This window comes from Natrix helvetica (assembly GCF_964273705.1).
Source record: "Natrix helvetica genome assembly, chromosome: 4".
Taxonomy (NCBI): Eukaryota; Metazoa; Chordata; class Lepidosauria; order Squamata; family Natricidae; genus Natrix; species Natrix helvetica.
The window spans coordinates 27,583,868-27,604,663 of record NC_138550.1 but is presented as its reverse complement, the minus strand read 5'-3'; the positions used below and the strand labels follow the sequence as shown (position 1 = coordinate 27,604,663).

The following is a 20,796-nucleotide window of genomic DNA, read 5'->3' as shown; positions in this document are numbered from 1 at the left end:
GTATCTGGGAATGTCAGATCAAAATCAGCAATGCATGGAGCTGACTTTTACATTATTAACATTTAGAATAAGAGAAGCTCCTCCAGGAAATTGATTTTGACATTTTTGAGGTTTCTAATTGTGGTTATGGTTTAGATTAGAAAGGGGCAGCATAAAATCCACCAGGCCACCACTAAGGAGATAATGATGATGATGATGCAATCAAAACAATGTATAATGTACAGAACAATAATAAAAAGGGGTTATTTAAGGCTTACATAATAAAAGAAATAAAAGGATATCTCCTAATGATTGGACTTGCAATCTAAAAAGAGCTGAAACCCCATGTTCATCCATTTTGAATATTATCCAACCTTTTAAAATATTTCTTTTCATTTTAAAATTAAGAAAGGCAATTATCTTCAATTCCAACGTAGTATATTTCTTAGTTGCTTGCATTAATGCCTATATATTACATTTGTCTTCTGTATCTCCTGTTGCAACAATACAGGCAGTCCTCAACTTGAGCCCAACATTTCTGTTGCTAAGTAAGACATTTGTTAACTGAGTTTTGCCCCATTTTATGACTTTTCTTGCCCCGGTTGTTAAGCAAATCACTGCAGTTGCTAAGCTAGTAACACAGTTGTTAAGTGAACCTAACTTCCCCACTGATTTTGCTTGTCAGAATGTTGCAAAGAGTGATCACATGACCCCAGGTCAATGCAACTGTCATAAATATGAGTCAGTTGCCAAGCGCCTGAATTTCAGCATAATCTGAATTATGCTGCAATGGGTGAAAAATGGACATAAGTCATTTTTTTCCAGTACTATTGTAACTTTGAACGGTCACTAAATGAACTGTTGTAAGTCAAGGACTACCTGTATTACTAATTTTACAGATGTCATACCTGGATCTGAAGAGTTTTTTTAAAAAAATCTAGACTTTAAAAATTGTTGAAAATGGGAAGTGGAAAGACAGTACCCTCAAACACAAACATGTGGCTGATTATCTAAGAAGTTACTTTATTTTATCAGGAAGCTTGGAGTAAAATGTTAAGTCATTGTGTTGCTTCCTTTAAAGACGAAATCTAAGAACTAACTTCTGTCTTTTTTTTTTCACTGATGCTATAATTTTTAGTTTATTTTATCAATACATGGCACATTCTGCAATCAATTTTCCCTTCATTGTTTCTGCTAATTGTGTCTTTTATCCAACAACTCATTTGCACCTTTATTATTATAGGTTAGATTCTGTATATCAGTAGAATTTGTTTGTTTCCTCTTCAAATCTTCCTGTTGAACATATTTGCAAAGCTGGAAATATATACATTTTTGCATTCCCACCCCCATCCCCTTTACCCTGGGACAAAGGACGGGAAGGTAGGTATGTGAAAATTAATTCATACGTGATCTGTTCTCTGTATAAGAACAACTGGCTCTGGGTGGTTCATGCACAATTAGAAATGAGCATGTTTGGTTTGCATGTAAACAACAAGGCTGCTTTGGTCCAGAAACCAATTGTTCTAGGCAGAAAAGTTTTTTTAGGGAACAAGAGCAGGAAAAATTAAATGCTGACGGATTTCTTCAGTAATGACAGCTGAGGAGAGCAAGGCAAGGCAAGACATAGCATTAGGAAGATTTGGAGATTTGCAGGCCCGTGCAACATACTGTTCTGGGAGCTACCAAGAACATCCAGAAATAAGTATACTTGCTATGTAAAGGAAACAATAGCAACATTGGGTATCTTTTTTTCCGAGGTAAAGTAAGAAAGAGAGCAATTTGCAGCAGCCTTCCAGGACCTACTATCCCATAATATCACTCTGATGTTCATGTGGGCTTTTATTTTGCCTGAACTGCAGATGATCTCAATTATTCCTTTCTTCCTGCTTTTTTCTTTATGTTTTTATTTTTATTTTTATTTTTTGGAAATTTCACCAGTCAACTTAATGTAGACATCCACTCCAGTGGGCTCCAATAGCCAATTTTTATTTTGCTGATGATCACATTGTGCTGGCATTCTGGAAAACATTATGCATCCTCCACAAAGTCTTCTATCTAAGGAGTGAAAAATGGCGCCCACTGCAAAAATTTGAAAATAGTATTTACAGAAAGTTCTACTAAGTTTTCTTTATTTAGTATTTCCCAGGTAAGAAATACCTCAGGAAAAAGGAATTGCTCAACTTTATTGATAAATATTTCCTAACCTTTTAAAAAAAACATGTTTTGTGATGATGCACATTTATAATTTATTGTAATTTATATAATGGACACATATGCAATCTTATATAGCAACTATGATAATACTTTGGTTTTCAACAGTATGTGATATTGCTTAGAAACTAAAGTGACAAACTGTAAAAAAAAAAGACAAACAGAAATATGACAATATTTCCCTTCTGTTGTAGAATTGTTCTCTACTTGAAGATCCTGGTATTAAATATATCCAGCAAACCCCAGGGTATGTGGAGAAAAGGCTGATTTTGAAGGAGTATCTCTTCAAGTAGTGAGATTCTTCATTAAAGAAAAAGAAGTTGAATAATTGAAATTATACCAGTATTCTCGGATTCTTATGCACTCCAGCACCCCTATAAGTTCTCTGTTCTCCTTCACCAGCCCAGCTGTAAAGAGGCTATTGGGCTGGAAGCAAGGAGATGAAGAGGAAAAGTGGGCAGAAAAAGCTGTTGACTCCTTGGTAAAGAAGCTGAAGAAAAAAAAAGGTGCCATGGAGGAACTGGAGAGGGCACTTAGCTGTCCTGGGCAGCCCAGTAAGTGTGTGACAATCCCACGCTCTTTGGATGGAAGGCTGCAAGTATCTCATCGCAAAGGTTTGCCGCATGTCATTTACTGCAGAGTGTGGCGCTGGCCTGATCTACAGTCTCACCATGAGTTAAAACCTCTGGAATGCTGCGAATTCCCATTTGGCTCAAAGCAGAAAGACGTCTGCATTAATCCTTACCATTATCGAAGAGTGGAAACCCCAGGTAAATCAATCGTCTAAATGTTTAATGAAGGATAGCACGGCATCGATTGCATATTTCACAATTATTCTATCTGCAAAAAAGGAAAGCTGCATGCAAGCTGTGATTGGACAAAGTAGTTAGATCAAAGTAGGTCAAAGAGATGCAACCATTTAGTTAGGATTACATTGGAAGATCAAGATCCTGAAAAGAAAACATAAGGAGAATTCTGATGCTACATTTATTAATCTATTGGATGGAATGGCTGAAAATAGTGTAGCAATAATAGTAATAAGTGCATATATTAATAATAAAATTAGTGGCTTTTAGATGATTTACATTTAATCAGGTCGTTTAAAAAAGAATTTTAAAATTGCAGATCATTTTTAATGATACGAATATAAGAATTTGTTCAACAAATGCAGCTTAGCCTAGTAAATTCTACCATCATATTTAATCTGATTGTTTAGTTGTGTAAATTGGTCTGTCATTAATAACTTCTATACCAGTTAAAAAACAAAACAAAACTTTCTGTGCTTTTTAAAAGCTATTATAACATGACACTCTCGACTATAAGTGAAATATCAAAACAGATGCTTTTCATTTGCTTTTAAAAAAATACTTTAATTATGGGTACCTGGCGTGTTACTTTCCGTTTGTCTTGTTCTTGTCCAAGGTGCTGAAGTTGTAAAGTTCTTTTAGCTTCTAACTTAGGACTACACTAAATGTTATTTATACAGGAAATGTATCATTGTTGCATACATTTTCATTGGAAATCACTAAGAAAGAACTCTGTATTAGATAAGAGTACTAGCTGAGCACCGTTTAGTACTTAGTCTTTGTGTGATTTCAAGTCATTCTTGGTTTCAGGTGACAAGTCTCTCGAGATTCCTTTAAGTCTTTACCTTGTGAAGAACATCTTAAACATATACTATCATTGCAGGTCAAATGTGTATCTTATAAAATACAGAGGGAAAAGAAGGAGCCTATTATACAGTTTTGCTGCAACCCCACTAGAGCAGGAAGGAGGGGAACATTTTGGGTAGCTAACAAGACAATCTGTTACCACACAGATTGTCTTTCTAGACACCCCAAAATACCTTGGCTTTAGCTTCGTAATGGTGTGGCACCATGAAGTATCTTCAGTGTATTGGTAGGTTATCTTTTAACTAACCTAGCAGTGGAATTTTGTACTTGCTGCAGTTTTTAGCCTTAAAGCTGTGCCACAAATCTCTAGACTTCAGGTTCCAAATAATTACTATTTCTGTGTACACGCTTGTGATCAAGCAGCTCAGAAAGTAACCTAAAATGGATTATATTATATAATGTGACAAATGTGCCAGATCTTGGTTTTTAACTTTAGCAAAACTATAGTTTAGAACTAAAGCACCGTATTCCAGTCTCTGTAATATCTGAAAATTCTACAGATGGGCAATGAGATATTTCTGCCTAAGACTTGGAAGAATTTTTATTTTCAAAACATCTGTTTTGGTTTTTTTGCTGTAGTGTTACCTCCAGTGTTGGTTCCCAGACACAGTGAATTCAACCCACATCTTAGCCTCCTTGCCAAATTCCGGAACACGTCTCTTCACAGTGAGCCACTGATGCCTCACAATGCAACTTACCCTGATTCTTTCCAGCAGCCTCCCTGCACCCCTTTCCCAGCATCCCCCAATATGTACTCTCAGTCACCAAGCACTATGAGCTACCCAGACTCCCCAGGAAATTCTTCTGCACCGGGAAGTCCTTATGAGATCACAGGTATGCAAAATATTATTTTTGAACTCTAGTTGATAATGCTGAATTTACAGTAACTTCTTTTTAGGAACCAAAGTTTTGAAACATTTTTTCTTATTTTTATGACCCTGTTATCCCTTAATTCAGGGTAGAGTTAAGCTGACTGAATAGAGCTGAGTGTTTACTGGTTGGACGCCCTTCCTGATGCCTATATAGAGTTGGCAATTTTCTCTTTGCACCCTGAGAGAGAAACAAAATGTTGCCACTACCTAGGATTGAACTCTAGGCAAATGTCTTCTGCAAGCATACCATATCACTCTAGAGTTTTGCAAAAAAAAAAATCAGCTTTCAAGTGTACCTCGCTTTTACAAGTTCAAACAATTTTGGTAATAATAGCTGTATTACTCTGAGATTTTGAGTTGAAGAATGGCTTACTGATTGATTGATTTTACAGTTTTTATAATTCAACCAGCTCTAAAGTCTGTGTAGAGGTTGCAACTCATTAACATTATAAAAGCAACAATAGAAAAAAGATATGAAAACAGGCAGTAATAAGAAATAATTCTAGTAAAAATTACTAAAGAGACCCAACATAGGGTAGTGGTCAAGGTCTTAAACTAGGAGCAAGGAAATATAGTTATTTTGGCCACAGAAACTCCCTGATTGACTTTGAGCCACTTACTCAGCCCAATTTATTTTACAAGATATTGTGTGTATGTGTGTGTGTGTTAGGAAAAAATAGTACTTATGCATTCCTGAGCGCCTGTTTCAAAATGTGATAAATTGAATATGTTTGTTCAGATAGTCAAGAAACACTAATATGGAGTTCCAAGTATTCTTGGAAGTTGTAACAGAGAATCTGGACTCTTTGTGGTTTATGTGTGCATAAAATGAAATCATTAGTAAGCATCTGATTTAATCCAACATAATGCGTGTAATAAGTGTTTATGCTTCAGTCTCTGAAGCCTTTTCTTTGTATTTATAGGCAGGTCATGAAATACTAAGCCCAGCATTGTTTTCTTTTTCCTAGCTGATACACCTCCTCCACCTTATAATGCCCGAGAAACATCACGAAGCCACAATGGATGTCCTGTACATGCAGTTATAGAGAGTCCATTAGTGCTGTCACTGCCCAATGGAGGTAAATCTACTAATGGAGCGCCTGAAAGTAGTAAAGACTTGTATTTTTCTCCATAGCGGGAAGGACATGGCCATATCTGATTGGTAGCCCAGGAACTATTCAGTCTTCATCCAAAGGGATCCTTAACTAAATACTTCCTCTTGGCAGACTCAACCCAGAGTAGTCTATTGATTTGATTTGAATATTGGTGGCATTGTTGAAGATTTGAATGATTTTCCTCTTGAGTTGGTGGTGGGGGGAGCAGTTGTGATGGCAAAGAGCAATTTAAGAAAGTAAAGACTAGTGATGCATGAGTTTATTTTAATTTATTTATGCAACTTTTATCCCTCCTTCAATCTATTTTACTCTTAAGAGCTTGGGACAGGTTTACTCTTTAGTTTCTTACATAGTTAAATACACTAAAGATAGGAAATAATTTGATTTGCATAGTTTTTCAGAACAACGTACGATTGTTCTGCCCTATTTTTGCATTTTTTTAATCCACTTGCATTCTTCTAATACACAAATTTTATATGTATTTTTCCTAACAATAAAACCTTTCACAAATATTTCCCCCATCTATTTTTCTTTTACACATGTTAATTGAACTATATCACAATTCACAATGCTGCAAGTATTTTGTAGTAAAACTATGTTTTGGCTTGTGTATAGATTTTGAAAATGCAAATGTGAAAAGTCTATATTAAAAATTAAATTTTATTACTTTTGTCTGGTGTACCCTACTAGACATTGTAAGGTAACATTTTTAAGCAGTTTCTATGGTTTGCACAGTAATTAGGATACATACTTAGAATGAAAACAGAGAAAATAAGTTGCTAGAGCAGTGTTTCTCCACCTGCATGGATGACTTGCTGGAGAATTCTGGGAGTTGAAGTCTACCCATCCTCAGTTTTGTCAAAGTTGAAAAGGACAGTGTTAAAGGTCTCCTGAAAAAGGTATAAAGAACTCTGTTGAATCAAGTCAAGAATAATCATCATTGGTTCTGCAGCCAGTATGCAGCTTGTTCTCCATGAATTTGTTTAGCCACTTTTTAAACTTTCTGCTCTTGAATGTTACCCAGATTTCTGTGTGCTAGAGTGCTGTTTAATTTGATAACAACGCATTCCACCGTTTAATTATGCCTTGTACAAAAAACACATCTGTCATTCATTCCCGAATATCCCAGAATTTTATTTCAAGATATGACCCAGAGTTTCTAAAGTTGTGAATGGATAAAAAGCTACCCACATTTTGCACACCATCTATCATCTTATATAACGTAATAATATTTTGCCCTTGCTTGCCTTATTTTTGAACTTAAAACTTGAGTTTTTGAACTTACCATCTTTCATTGAAGAATAAACATGCAAGGCCACAATAGTTTCATTCTTTCCTTTACCTTTACAAGTTCAGTAATGTATTTTTATTTATTTATTTATTTATTTATTTAGATTTTGGTTTGTCAAGCATGTATGAGAAAACAAGTATAAGTATGAATATAACATATAAACATATGCATATAAGCAGGTATACATATATACATAAGAAATGAGTACAAATAAATGGGAGAAGTAGGACAGGGGTGGTAGGCATGCTGGTGCACTTACGCACGCCCCCTTGCAGACCTCTTAGGAATGGGGTGAGTTCCATGGTCGATGATACTGTAGATGATACAGATTTTAGATGATGCAGAGTTTAGTCCAGTGGTGGTGAAACTTTATGTCAAAAATTCATAAATGCCTAATTTGACTGCTGGCAGTGTCTCTCACACGCACACACATCAAAGAAAAGAGAAACAATTCTATACATATTCATTTAAAATAAAGTGCACTTCTCACGCAGAAAAATGCAAATGCTGATGTCACTCAATCACTGATAGTGTGCTCATTTTGGAGAGAAATCACAATGGTCTTCTGCACTTGTTTCTTGAAAATGAGCTTTACTGTGCAAACAACTACCCTGTGCAATGGTTAGAAGACAACTCTGCAACTGCTATGTTCCTATTGTATTTTGAAAGTTTGCATCTCTTTTATGTCACTTCCAGTTACAAATATGAAGATAACATAATGTGATGGTATGGATGATAAGAATACATTTTAAGGTTTGAGTGGTGCAGCTTGTATTTATGTTTGTTAACTTTGTTTCTTTGGCAACTCAGACCGGGAAAATAAGTGTTCTTAGGTGTTGGTGAATGCTGGTGTGTCACCAAAAACATGATAATGTGTCACTGGTTCACCATCATTGGTTTAGTACAGTGTTTCCCCAAAAATAAGACAGGGTCTTATTTTCTTTTGACCCCACCCCCAAATTTTGCTTCGGCCTTATTATCGGGAAGGGGGATTATTGGTTTGGAGTTGCCAGGTGGCTGCTTTCTTGTGAGCGGGCGCCCGAAGAGCTGGGCACAGCCTCAGGTGCAAATGGCTGTGTTGCGCTGTCGCAGCAGCACAACAAAGCCGCCATGAGGTGACCACACTCATGAGCAGCCACCCAGCAATGCCCCTTTCCAGCCGGGCAGAGCGCCACTCACCAACCCAGTAATATTCCAAAGGCGCTAAGCCGCGTGGCACTCTGCCTCACTGGAAAGAGAAGTTGCGTGAGAACAGCTGCCGGCAACCCCCCGCTCCAGCTGGGCACAGCACCACCCACCAACCTAGCGGTATCCCAAAGGCATTAAGCAATATGAGTGCCTTTGCCCCCTTCCCCCCGCCTCCTGCGGCTTTGCGCCTTCGATATATCACTTGGTTGGTGAGTGGTGCTCTGCCTGGCTGGAGGGGGAGGGTTGTCCAGAGGGCTTATTATTGGAGGAGGGCGTATATTTTTGCCCACAGGAAAAATATGGCACGGTCTTATTATCAGGACATGTTGTAATTTCGGGGAAACACGGTAACACTTTTTAAATATGAATGGCATTACATTAAAATGTATTGTTAGTCGTTTTCCTAACGTTTACTATGATGAAATTCATTTCCTTTCTTCCTTTTTTTTGGAAATATCACAGTGAATTAACATTTTAATTGTGCTGTTTGTCTTTATATCTCTTGCCTGTTGTACCTACAGTACCTGCTGTATCAATATACATAAGAGTATATTTGAAGTTCGGATATGTAACCATTTCATTGTTATTGTTATGCTTCTTTCTACATTTCTGTTGCATCTTTTTCATCTGTGAAATCTTCTTCCAGACTTCCGCCCTGTTTGCTATGAGGAACCACAGCACTGGTGTTCAGTTGCATACTATGAACTTAATAACAGAGTCGGAGAGACCTTTCAGGCCTCTTCTCGAAGTATACTAATAGATGGCTTTACAGATCCTTCAAACAATAAGAACAGATTCTGCCTTGGATTGTTATCTAACGTTAATAGGAACTCTACTATAGAAAACACCAGAAGGCACATAGGAAAAGGTAAAAGCACATTTCTTCTGCAGTAATAAGAAACACTGCTTGGAAGCAATTGGATTAAGAAAATTATTGAGTTCAAAACTGTTTTTCTAAAATGTATATACTGGTAGTCCTTGACTTACAACCAGAATGGAGCCCAAACTTCATGTTGTTAAGTGAGACATTTGTTAAGTGAGTTTTCCCCCATTTTATGATCTTACTTGCCACAATTGTTAAGTGAATCACGGGAGTTAAATTAGTAAAATGGTTGTTAAGTGAATCTGAATTCCTTGTTGGCTTTGTTCATCAGAAGCTTAGAAAAGGTTATCATTAGCCAAGAAAGACTAGATGCTGCCGGCTGTTATAGAACAGCATATAAGAAGTTTAAGTTATGGGCAGAATCATTAGCAAAATTCCATGGTGGACTCTTAAACTTGACTTACAACATAGGAAGCCCTTTCAAAAATTGTTACCTGATTATAATGTTTAATACAATTAAACAGGAAGATTAATACAATACAATACAATAGTAGAGTTGGAAGGGACCTTGGAGGTCTTCTAGTCCAACCCCCTGCCTAGGCAGGAAACCCTATACCGTTTCAGACAAATGGCTATCCAACATTTTCTTAAAGACTTCCAGTGTTGGGGCATTCACAACTTCTGGAGGCAAGCTGTTCCACTGATTAAGATTAGGATATGGGTCAAGGGTGGGTTCTGGCAGGCACTACTGCCGGTTTGCTCGTGTGCGTGGCTTGTACACGCACACTTGATGCGTGCTGTGCGCGCATGCACAGTGCAATTAAAAAGGTTCTGCACATGTGCAGAACTGAAAAATAAGATGGTGCCCCCTGGAGAACTGGTTCGGGGGCATGGCAGGCCTGGGTCACTGCCGGTTCCAGCGACCCAAGCCCCCAAACCACTACCGGTTCAGCCAAACCTGTAGGAACCCACCACTGATATAGGTACATAATTATCACATTAGCTATACTTAACAATTAATGTAATTTAATTCAATTTAATCAGTTACTCATCCTGATAATCACTCTTTTCTGCACTGCCTACTTTGTAGCATAGCATCTAACATATCACCCAATTAATGCCTAAGTTTGGACTCTACTACAAACAAAAATTTAGCTCTTTAGGAAGGTCACTCTGAACAGCTAACAACTTGATAAGAGGCTTTTTTTTTGTAGTGCAAAAAAAATCACTGAAATGTTTACTGTCCTTTTGTGCTTTTACTTAGGACATCACAACGCTAGCAAAGTAAGAACAGATTTATGTTCATGGAAGAGAGGATGAGGTAGTATACGAGCAGGAAAAATAATATTATAGTCACACTTGGGGAAGGCGACAGAGAGTGAAAGTGGTCTGGTGAGCAAGAGTTTTAACTAACCAGGATTTTTATTAAGCCTAATTTTTGTATAGGGTTTCATAGATAGAAATGGGTTCCGTGTAAAAAATATGCCAAGTAGGAGTCCTTTGCCATAGAAGGAATTCCTAAAAAGGCCATCACACAGCTAAAACGCCTTTTTTAGGATTCAGTTTTAAGATTGCTCATCCTGCCAGTTTATGTATGTATGTTCTATCCATTCCATAGCAATACCATACTGTTAGCATATCATAAAAAAAATAACACATGCATTTTAAAAGAGAGTTACAAGTCTGGCTTTAACCTATGTTGAAGATTAGATTAGATTTGGCTACCTCTTTTCTCTCAAAGGTGTTCATCTTTATTATGTTGGAGGAGAGGTATATGCAGAGTGTGTGAGCGACAGCAGCATTTTTGTACAGAGCCGCAACTGTAACTATCAGCATGGTTTCCACCCAGCCACTGTCTGCAAAATCCCCAGTGGATGCAGCTTGAAGATTTTCAATAACCAACTCTTTGCTCAGCTGCTTGCCCAGTCGGTTAACCATGGCTTCGAGGTGGTGTATGAGCTAACCAAGATGTGTACCATCCGGATGAGCTTTGTTAAAGTAAGAACATTCTTTGGTTTTGATTATGAAGTTAAAAAGGTTTTATACGCCTCTTTGTTGCAAGGACATTTTAAAAGACACAATGCCTGGAATGAATTAATGGTTGGGAAATGCTAAATTTCGTATTTTCATGATACTTCATCGTACACAAGAAAGGAGTGAAAAATTATCAGAACTATTTGTAATTTGTGACACTGTTTGATCACTAGGTGTAGTCTCTTCAGTTAGGATTCATCTCATTAGGATCACTAATTTACTTATACAAAAGATAATGGGAAATCTACTTGCATTGGCCTACTGCTCTGACCTGTGTTCAGGTTTCATTAACAATTATCACCAGGTCCTTTGATTCAGAATCAGGCAAAACTGAATTTTGCCTTTCCCAAGCCTTCTTCAAGAGGTTTCTTCTAGCTCCCTCATTTATGACCATGCTTCTTTGATGACATAACAAGGGTTTGAGTATATAGGGCCTTCTAACAGACCCAATGAAATATTACAAAGTTCTTGGGGTATTTTACTAAACTAGACTCCTTTGGTACAAAAATAAGGACCATTTTCTTTTGGGCTTACATGAATGACCCATTATTTCTTCCAGATTGTGTGGAAAATTAGAAAAGCCCCCAAACTAAAATTCATATACTATTGTATGTGATTCTCAGAATCTTTGGGTCATGGGATTATCAGAACTGGAGGCGTGCTAAAATAATTTAGAAAGGCTGCTATACATTCTTTCTTGGGAGTGAAGCCTGCTAAACACAGATTTTTTTCCCCAAATAATCAAGGTTAAAATACTGCTGATGATTTCATTGTTGTCATAAATAAAAAGCAAATGCCTCCTTTGATGCTTTTTCAGCTGATAGTATTTTTGATGTATTTATTCAATTTCAGTATTTAATTCAAAAAGAGAAGTGTTTCATTCTTTCAAAAATGTACTTTAACAGAGACAATGTTAATCACACTTATTTTACATTTTCGTTATATTTGCTCTGACCTTTGGACTCAGCAAAAATGTTATATGTATCACCCAGTCGAAGTTGTGCATTTTTGTGGTAACTGAAGGTTGGTGGTGTGTGTGTGTGTTTTGTTTTTGTTTTTTTTAGGATTGGCCTGCAAAATGCAATTAGGATATCCTTTAGCAGAGGCAAATTGATTTCTGCCTACTTAGTCTGAACTCTGAAAATTCTGGAAACACCATACATTTGCATTTAATGAATAAAACATTTTATACTTTGTAACCTGAAGCTGTTTTTTTGTTAGTAAACAAAAAGGGAAGGCAAGATACCTCCCTAAGAATATATGCAATTAAACTTTGATTACATTTTTTCCAAATGGATTTGTATATAATAGGTATGTTAATGCTAATTCCTTTGCACTTGCCTTCTTAGTTTCAGCAGCATAATTTTCTGATAGAGAAAGAGCTCTATATTTCTTCTAACTAACTTTATATCTGTACTGGAAGAGAAAGAGTGAGTGCAAAATTATTTCCTTTGACTAAAGCAAATACAATCCACAATTTCAGCCTCTAGAGACAGTTGTGTTCCTAAGGCAAGGTTCAAAATCAGCAAGGTGGCAGATGAAGCACAATTTTGATACACTGCTGATCTGAGAGATCTACAACTCTTGAGTCCAGAATTTTACAAGGAGAAAATTGAACTCAATCCACTCGCCCAAACTGAACTCTTAACTAGTCCTGACAAAGACTGCTTCTGTGTTTTTTACTCTACCCCTTTCATTTCATTTGATGGGAAGAGGGACTGGGGAAGAGTGCTTTCAAAACGTTATTTAAAAGAGAAGCAACACTGACCGAAACATCCATAGGTGGGCTTTGGGCATTCTGGCACATTTTTTTAATATTAGGTGGCAAGTGGATGTGGGTAAGCTTTCTGCTTCATAGCGCAATCTTCTCTCCAGAGGTATGCCCCCGACTGACCTCACATTTCATCTAAATCCAAAAGGGAGACACAATAAGAATCCCCAATCATTTTAGGTAAGAAAAAATGCAAAGTAATGAACATTTGGGTATATGTAGAACAGCCATATTCTTCACATTAGCATTAAATTAAGCTCAGATGTTACCAAAATTCTAAAGAATCATAAGGTTTGTTAAAACTCCCAGATCATTTTTGTAGGAGTAGAAAACTTTTGGGAAGCCACAGAAACAATTAGTTTTACGCAAAAGCATGTGTAGGAACCCTTCAGGGATGCAGTCCTTCACATTTGCATGTTTCTGAAGCCCCCTTTTTTACATTGTCATGTTGAAGCATAACAGCAAAGGGAATTATCAGTTGCTGTTACTATAATTTCTACAAAATAGCCTCATGTTTGTAACTCAGAAAATGTATACCTACTATCTTTTTACTACAAGTTGGCACATGCATCGTATTTGGGGAAAACATGTTTTTTATAATTATTCTCCTGTGATGCTATTACTGAAGACAAATGGGAAAGCTTCTTCTGGATTATATTGAATAATTGGGGGTTTATCTCACGTCTTTTAGAAGGTAAACATTTGAATTGCATTACAGAGATTTATTAAGAGAAAGATAGTCACATTTTTACATTAACACTCTCATATCAGATTTGTAGCTTTCCTAACTCCCTGGAGGCCAAATCTAATGATACTACAGTACACTTACTTGGACATACACAGGTATCTGGAAACAGGACTTTTCTGCTTTAGGGTGACTTTTTCATTCTACTGTCAATAAACACAAGCTTACCCTCTTCAGTAAAGATGGATCTTTATACCTATTCCTATGCTTTAAATGGCTCTACTTTCCTATTCCTGGGTTGTTGTTTTTTTCATGTCTACTCAACTAAATGGTTGCAAAAATCATTTTAAAAGAAACATATTAATGCACTCCTTCCTTCATGAAGCAAAGGATGAGTCTTTATTCATTGTCAGAATCACACAGCAAACATTTTATCAGGCTTTTCATTATTTATTGTATTCCTAATGCTGATATGTTAGAATAGAAATGTGTATCCTTTTTGAGCAGTTAAGGTCTTTATTAAATCTTAAAATAGCATGCATAGGCCAGACTATAAAGTGTGTAGAATCAGAACAGAACAATAAGCAAGGCTATAAAACAATTTAAATTAGATTTACATTACAGAGTTGTTTGGAATTGGATGGCATCAAATGAAGGTAATAATTTGATTTTGATGCCAGTTAATTAGTCATAATAGTTTTGATTAACAAAAAAACCAAACTAGCCATATTGGTTTTGCATGGTTCCCTCAGTTTTAACCTGGAAGAATAAGTTTACACTGAATTTGATTTCTGGAAGAAGTTGGCATATCTAATTAAAATGCCACAGGGGCAATTTACATCGGTCTCTCTATCATTAATGTCACTCACACTCTTTAGATTTAGGCTTCACTTTGAACCCATCATCAAAGTTTCAAACATTGAGAGATATTACATTATATAGACTTACAGTGATAACATTATATCTTCAGAAAGTGCTATAAATGGCAGTATTAGGTGGCTTTGTATAGAAAAAGAGCTATTGTGACATCAACCTAAAATGATTGTCAAGCCTCCACCAGAGGGAGATGGAAAACCATTTAATGAACCAAGAGTTTCACAGATGTAATTCCATATTAAAGTTTGATCCATAGTTCATATTTGCTGAAGGATGCAGTATAAATTGTTGGACTAATACTAATGCTGAGATTTGTTCCAAGTCCATATATTTTTATTAGGTGTATCTTTTATTTTCCCACTTACAAATAGAAGATAAAAAGTTAAAACATCCCATCATAAATAGTATCTAGACAATATAAAATAAGATAGTAATCTGCTTTTAAAACAGCAGTAACAATCATCTCAAGTATTTGTGTACATTTTCCCACATAGCCAAGGATATGTGATATTCTCTCATATGGATTTGATTTATTCACATGTGTGAATAGAATTAAAACTCATGGTTTTTTTTTTAGTAATTAGCTATCCAAAATTGCATTATTGATCATGACTTCCAAGCATAAAAGGGTGTGTGTGTGCTTTTTTTAGGAAAGTTTGAATAAAATCCTTTTAAGTAACAATTTATTTAATCATCCCAGTGTTATAATACAGCAGTGTTTCTCAACCTTGGTGACTTTAAGTCCTGTGCTGGCTAGGGGATTCTGGGAGTTGAAGTCCACAGAACTTAAAGTCTCCAAGGTTGAGAAACACTGAAATACAGTCTCTAAAAGATGTAAAAAAAAAAAAGGTCAAACACATATGCAGCCATTCTTTATATAGAAAACGATGAATGGTAAAAATGCAGCAGAAATTTTTCTGTGTATACAGTCTTGTATTAAATCAAATGAAGGATAAAATAACCATCTCTTTGATCCTTTGCCATTTATTTGTCTCTCTTGTAGGGCTGGGGAGCAGAATACCATCGCCAGGATGTTACAAGTACTCCATGTTGGATTGAGATCCATCTTCATGGACCTTTGCAGTGGCTAGATAAGGTGCTGACCCAAATGGGTTCCCCACATAACCCAATATCCTCTGTTTCGTAAGAATCATCTCCATACACACTAGAGGGCAAATGCTGCTTCTGGCCTTGGCTTGTAGAATTCTCCCTTAAATTTCTGTATATAGTTGTAAATATGATTGTAGATATATATAACACACTATTACTGTTTTTCATGCTGTATTACATGTTTTATTAGTTAATAAGATTGCAAAAAGTGCAGTACTTTGTCATTGTGTTCTGTCCAGTAGTGAAACCATAGAAATATGCCTAGCTGCCTATTTTTTTGTATGGAATGAAACCAGTATTGCTTGCACTTTGTATATATATATCAAAATTAAATTCTGAAAATAATAATGCTGATTTCAAATGGAGCAAGTGGTAGCTCTGTTCAGAGTGGCAGTTTATTGATAACATCAAGCAGGTGCTCCTGGAAACTTAGACTATTGTGATTATGGTTCTTCGTTTTGTTCCTGACATGTGGATTTCAACATAAAATTGTATTGTTTGTAATGACAAGGGTTACGTTTTGCAAAATTGAGTAACAATTATAAGCCTGCAATTGCAACCTTCTCTAAATACCATCTCTAATCATTGGTTTGAAAAGAAAGCTGAGACTGAATGAGACTCTGCTTCGTAACATAAAAAACATTATCCAATTCCAAGAATTATTAAAATATGTTGTTCGGTGATGATGAGGCAGGGTGGGAAGAGGCAATATTAAAGCTGCTATGATTAATTTTTTTAATTCTGTTCTTTGTAATATCTAGAATGATTTCTTCGCAGTTACCAGGGCACTGTAGTCCTTCACACTTTACAACTGCAATGGAAAGGAAGAAGTATGGAATACTTTAAGTATGGAAGACATTAATACTTGCCCAGAGGTTGTATTCAGCAGGTTCTGACCAGTTCTGGAGAACCGGTAGCGGAAATTTTGAGTAGTTCAGAGAACTGAAAACTACCACCTCTGACTGCCCCCTCCCCCATCTATTCTCTGCCTCTCGAGTCCCAGCTGATTGGGAGGGAATGGAGATTTTACAGTATCCTTCCCTTGCCACGCCCACTAAGCCATGCCAGGCCCTCCAAGCCATATCCACAGAACCTGTATTAACATTTTTTTAATCCCATTGCTCATATGTTATGGTAAAAGTGGTAAGATAGTAAAAGTGGACAGTTGACCAGTGGTAATTACAATTTGCTTAATACAAAACCTGGCTCTATCTTCAGATTCATAAGTTGCCAAGCTTCAAACTCCTCAAATTCATCATTTACAGAATAAATACTGTATAGCATTTCAGTAAAAATACTACTACCCTTCCTCCCACATGTCTTAATTATTGATAAGCATAATAAACTACAGCAATTGTTATCAACAATGAACCTGAGTGGAAGGTAATTAATAGATTGTGCTAGCTTTTGCTTCAGTTTATATATTACTTATTTGATCAGTTTCTTTGTATATAATATTGAATGATTAAAAAAAATACACTGGAATAGCCAAAAAGTAGTAGTTGCTGCAAAAGTGATCAAGTTTAATACAATTAAGTTTAATAACAAAGCTGAAAATACATTAGCCAGAAGAGAAAAATCATCTGATAAAGGTTTAAATATTTAAGTCTTACAACATCTGTACAATTTTGCTTATCTGAACATTAGTTTGGTTAAGTTTCTTGCCATTGAATATACTATTACCAAATTATTTTTTAAAAATTATTCTTGCTTTGGGCTCCCCCTGTCCCAATCCGATCCTTTGATAGATAAATACCTCCCCTTCATTGTTAACATGAAGCATGTGATTTAGAAAAAAATAGGTTCGTGACATCAGATTGTACAATCAAAACACCTGAAAGAATAAGAATGAGATTTAGGTTTCTTGTTTGTTTGGATTTCTGAAGGCTGTCTTTTGAAGAATTAAAGATTTGACAGGAGATAAGTTTTTGAAAATTGATAAAGACTGTAGTTTCTGTACTATCAGAAATTGTATTATTCAGTTGCATTGTTAAAATGTATTAAATATAATTGCACAAAAGGATAGCTTCATAGCACTGCCAAAGTGGGATCCTATAATAACCTGACAGGTAAATATAATTTGTGATTTATGAACTATAATCAGTTTTATTAGATATATAAAATATTTCTTTTTGCTTACAGATAAATACAGATTTAGATGCATCTTAAAAATTAAATTAAGTCCATAATAAAATTACGAGAAAGCTACGTACCAGGGGATGTTCTAATTCACTTTGCAAGAAAAATAACAAGGGATCAGGTTGTGTATTACCATTTTAAGTACAGGTTGAAAATGTAAAATATAGATATTATTATTTTGAAGGAAATTCCAGTCAGGATTTTTGATACCCTGAAGCAGAGAAAAAATTTATTCCTTTGGGATAGATTGGAAAGGGTGACGCTTGCCTACTGATTTAGACTGAATTCCATAGAGAAAGCTAAGGATTTTTTGATCAGATATAATTCCAGATCCTTGTGGAAAGTAGGTATGGAAAAGAAGTTAGTGGTTGAGTAAGACCCCCAAAAAGTGTTCAAGCAAGACCCTAAAGTTGGCATTGAAGAAAAAGACAGAGAGAAGAAAGAAAGAAGAAGATGCGGTACAGGAATCTATTATGGTGCTTAAAGATAGAGATTAAGTCTTATCACGTGGAATATTAAGCAAATGCTCCATCTAAGTATAAACAATTATTTCACTATTTGAGGAAACTTAATTTGGATATAGTCTGTCTTCAAGAAACACATATTAAGAAACAAGACAAGAAATATTTATAAATGAACAATTAGGAGAAGAATTTATATCAGCTGATGTAAAAAAGATTAATGGAGTTGTTTTATATATAAAACCACAATTCAAACCTAAACTACTTATAGTAGATGATCATGGTAGATTTATAAGCAATGGAAATAGAAATTAATTGTGTACGGGCCAAATGATAATAGAAGCAATTTTTTTGATCATCTTAATGGATCCGTTGCTGCCTTTTTTGTTTGGAAGGGATAAAACTGATTTAGAAAAACGGGGAAAATATATTTGTCATAAGCTGCCTTTGCATCACATACTGAACCACAAACTAGCCAGTAATATTTAGTGAATAATGCAAAGCTAGCACCTGTCCAATTTAATGAATTATGTAAATACAAGAAATTTGGTTGGGTAAACTATGGGTAACTTTACCTCAGTGTTTTGTGTGAACACAGTCATAAAGTAATCAGTGAGTAATATATGTTGGGATATGCATTCATAGTAGTTCCTTTATACATTTGTGAATAATACATTTCTAAACATATCAAACAGTGGTGTTTCAAATAAAAATCTCAGTGACATCTACTGCAGTGTGATATTTTCAACCAATGTGGGACAGTAGTTTAAATTCTTATTCATGTATGATTATTATGCCTACAAGCCTGGAGTGGTAGAATATGAATTAATAAAAAGGGGAGGAGGGCAATCGCTAAAATATCAGAATACAGCCTATGTAAAAGAACTGTCCTAGGAATTTGTAAATCTAGAGCGCTCTCAGCCCTGAAACATGGGTAAATGCAACACATACTGTACAGAAAAATATTGACAGTTAAATTGTATTTGGAAAAATAATCCTGATTACTTCTTTCAGAATTTAGCTAAGACCGCCTGCATAAAAGCGACCCCTTTGGATAGATATTTCTGTGTCCAAACGTTTTTGTACAACTATTAAAATTTGTAAATTTAAAACTAGTAAATGTGTTCATAATTATGCCATACTTTGAAATAGTCTACTGGAAAATTTAAGTCATTTGGCAGAAAAACCATTTATCATCAACTAAGTTTAGGGGGGGGGGCAACATTTTTTAAAACTGCTATATGTGTTGAGAATTCAAAACACATTCACAACCTTCTGGACAACAATCTGAAAGTAGTTGAGAAGCTGTATGATATTCAAGGCTGCTTCATAGAATACCAAATGGTCTGTTATTTATTACAATATATGCAGGCCAACTATTTCCTTATTAAGAAATGTATAGGAAAAAAATTGAGATCAATTTTTATTGCTTAAAAATTGAACCTTATTAATGATTCTGAAGCTTCTTTATAAACTGTTAATTCTCAGGCTTATTTTATATCAAAGCAGCTCTCAACATGAAGGAAATATTTGGTGCATTGTGTATGGGGAAACAATCCAATACTAGAGTTAAAAGAAATCGAAACTTATAAAAAGGCAGTTATAAATAAGGTAGTTGATGCTGCAATATAGTAGAGGATCAATACTGTCAAAGATTAAGATTGACTAGTTTTATTTAAAACCAGATGAAAAGAAAGATATCTTCTCCCACTTGTCTTATTTATTGGTGTGATTTCTTTCTGACTGGTTGCAGTAGAGCTGCGTAAATTCTCCCATCCAGGGAACAATTGATCAGGAACATTAAAAAGCACATGGATCCTACAGATCTAAACCATAACCCAATAACATTAGAATTGTAGCATTAAATAAACCACATAGTTTCTGCTGCAGCTTATAAGCAAGTTACCATTGTAATTCTACTTGGATTTTTTTGAAAGTGTGCTTCAGAGCACTGAATGATCACTGCAATGCTATATTGCAGCCTTAAAAAATCTGGTTAAGATTACACTTTTTCTCTGATTTATTTAAGTCTGGATACGTGATGACTATCTATACAACTATACATAACAGCTATCTCTATCAATAGGTTGGCCTGTTGAAAGAATAGTTAGGACTGTATTTGTATGTCCAAATAAAATGTGTGTGTAAAAGTAGGGAAGACCACAGACTCTCTTAAAACACATTAAAATTTGAAAACAAAGATTTCAACCTAGATTCATAAATTGAAATTTGAAAAGTAGAATATGAGAAATTAATAGTGATTTATTTGTATCATCACCTTTGAATGGATTGAATATTATATGTCATACTTTTCCTACAAAATTTCTAAGTACCAGCATATATATGTAAACATCCAAGTATCTGATTATAGCAATCAGTGATCTGATTAATAGGTGGTTTTTTCCCACATATTTTCAAGGATCCATGTCATGCAAAACCACATCAAGGATTTTGGACATCTAGATACGTTTTTGCCTTGAGGTTGTTGCAACATGGTCTTGTAGAGGAAATTAATATCAATCCATTGCTTTGGAAGCACAGAGTACTCTGTGATTGTTTCCAATCCGA

General features: G+C 35.5%; 1 protein-coding gene across 2 annotated transcripts in view; it reads left to right on the top strand.

Annotated features, from left to right (window-relative positions):
- The window catches only part of SMAD9 (SMAD family member 9), a 38,266-nt gene extending 21,908 nt beyond the window's left edge, over positions 1-16,358 (top strand). The window contains exons 2-7 of one of the 2 annotated variants that reach the window (XM_081951248.1): positions 2,385-2,960; positions 4,443-4,697; positions 5,704-5,814; positions 8,976-9,197; positions 10,894-11,150; positions 15,522-16,358. In XM_081951248.1, coding sequence (XP_081807374.1) covers positions 2,549-2,960; positions 4,443-4,697; positions 5,704-5,814; positions 8,976-9,197; positions 10,894-11,150; positions 15,522-15,665 — 1,401 coding nt within the window. In that variant the 5' untranslated portion in view covers positions 2,385-2,548 and the 3' untranslated portion in view covers positions 15,666-16,358. Of the gene's footprint in view, positions 1-2,384; positions 2,961-4,442; positions 4,698-5,703; positions 5,815-8,975; positions 9,198-10,893; positions 11,151-12,250; positions 12,774-15,521 lie in introns of those variants that run through there. The other variant, XM_081951249.1, reaches the window with a different exon arrangement.
- Positions 16,359-20,796: the final 4,438 nt, after the last annotated feature.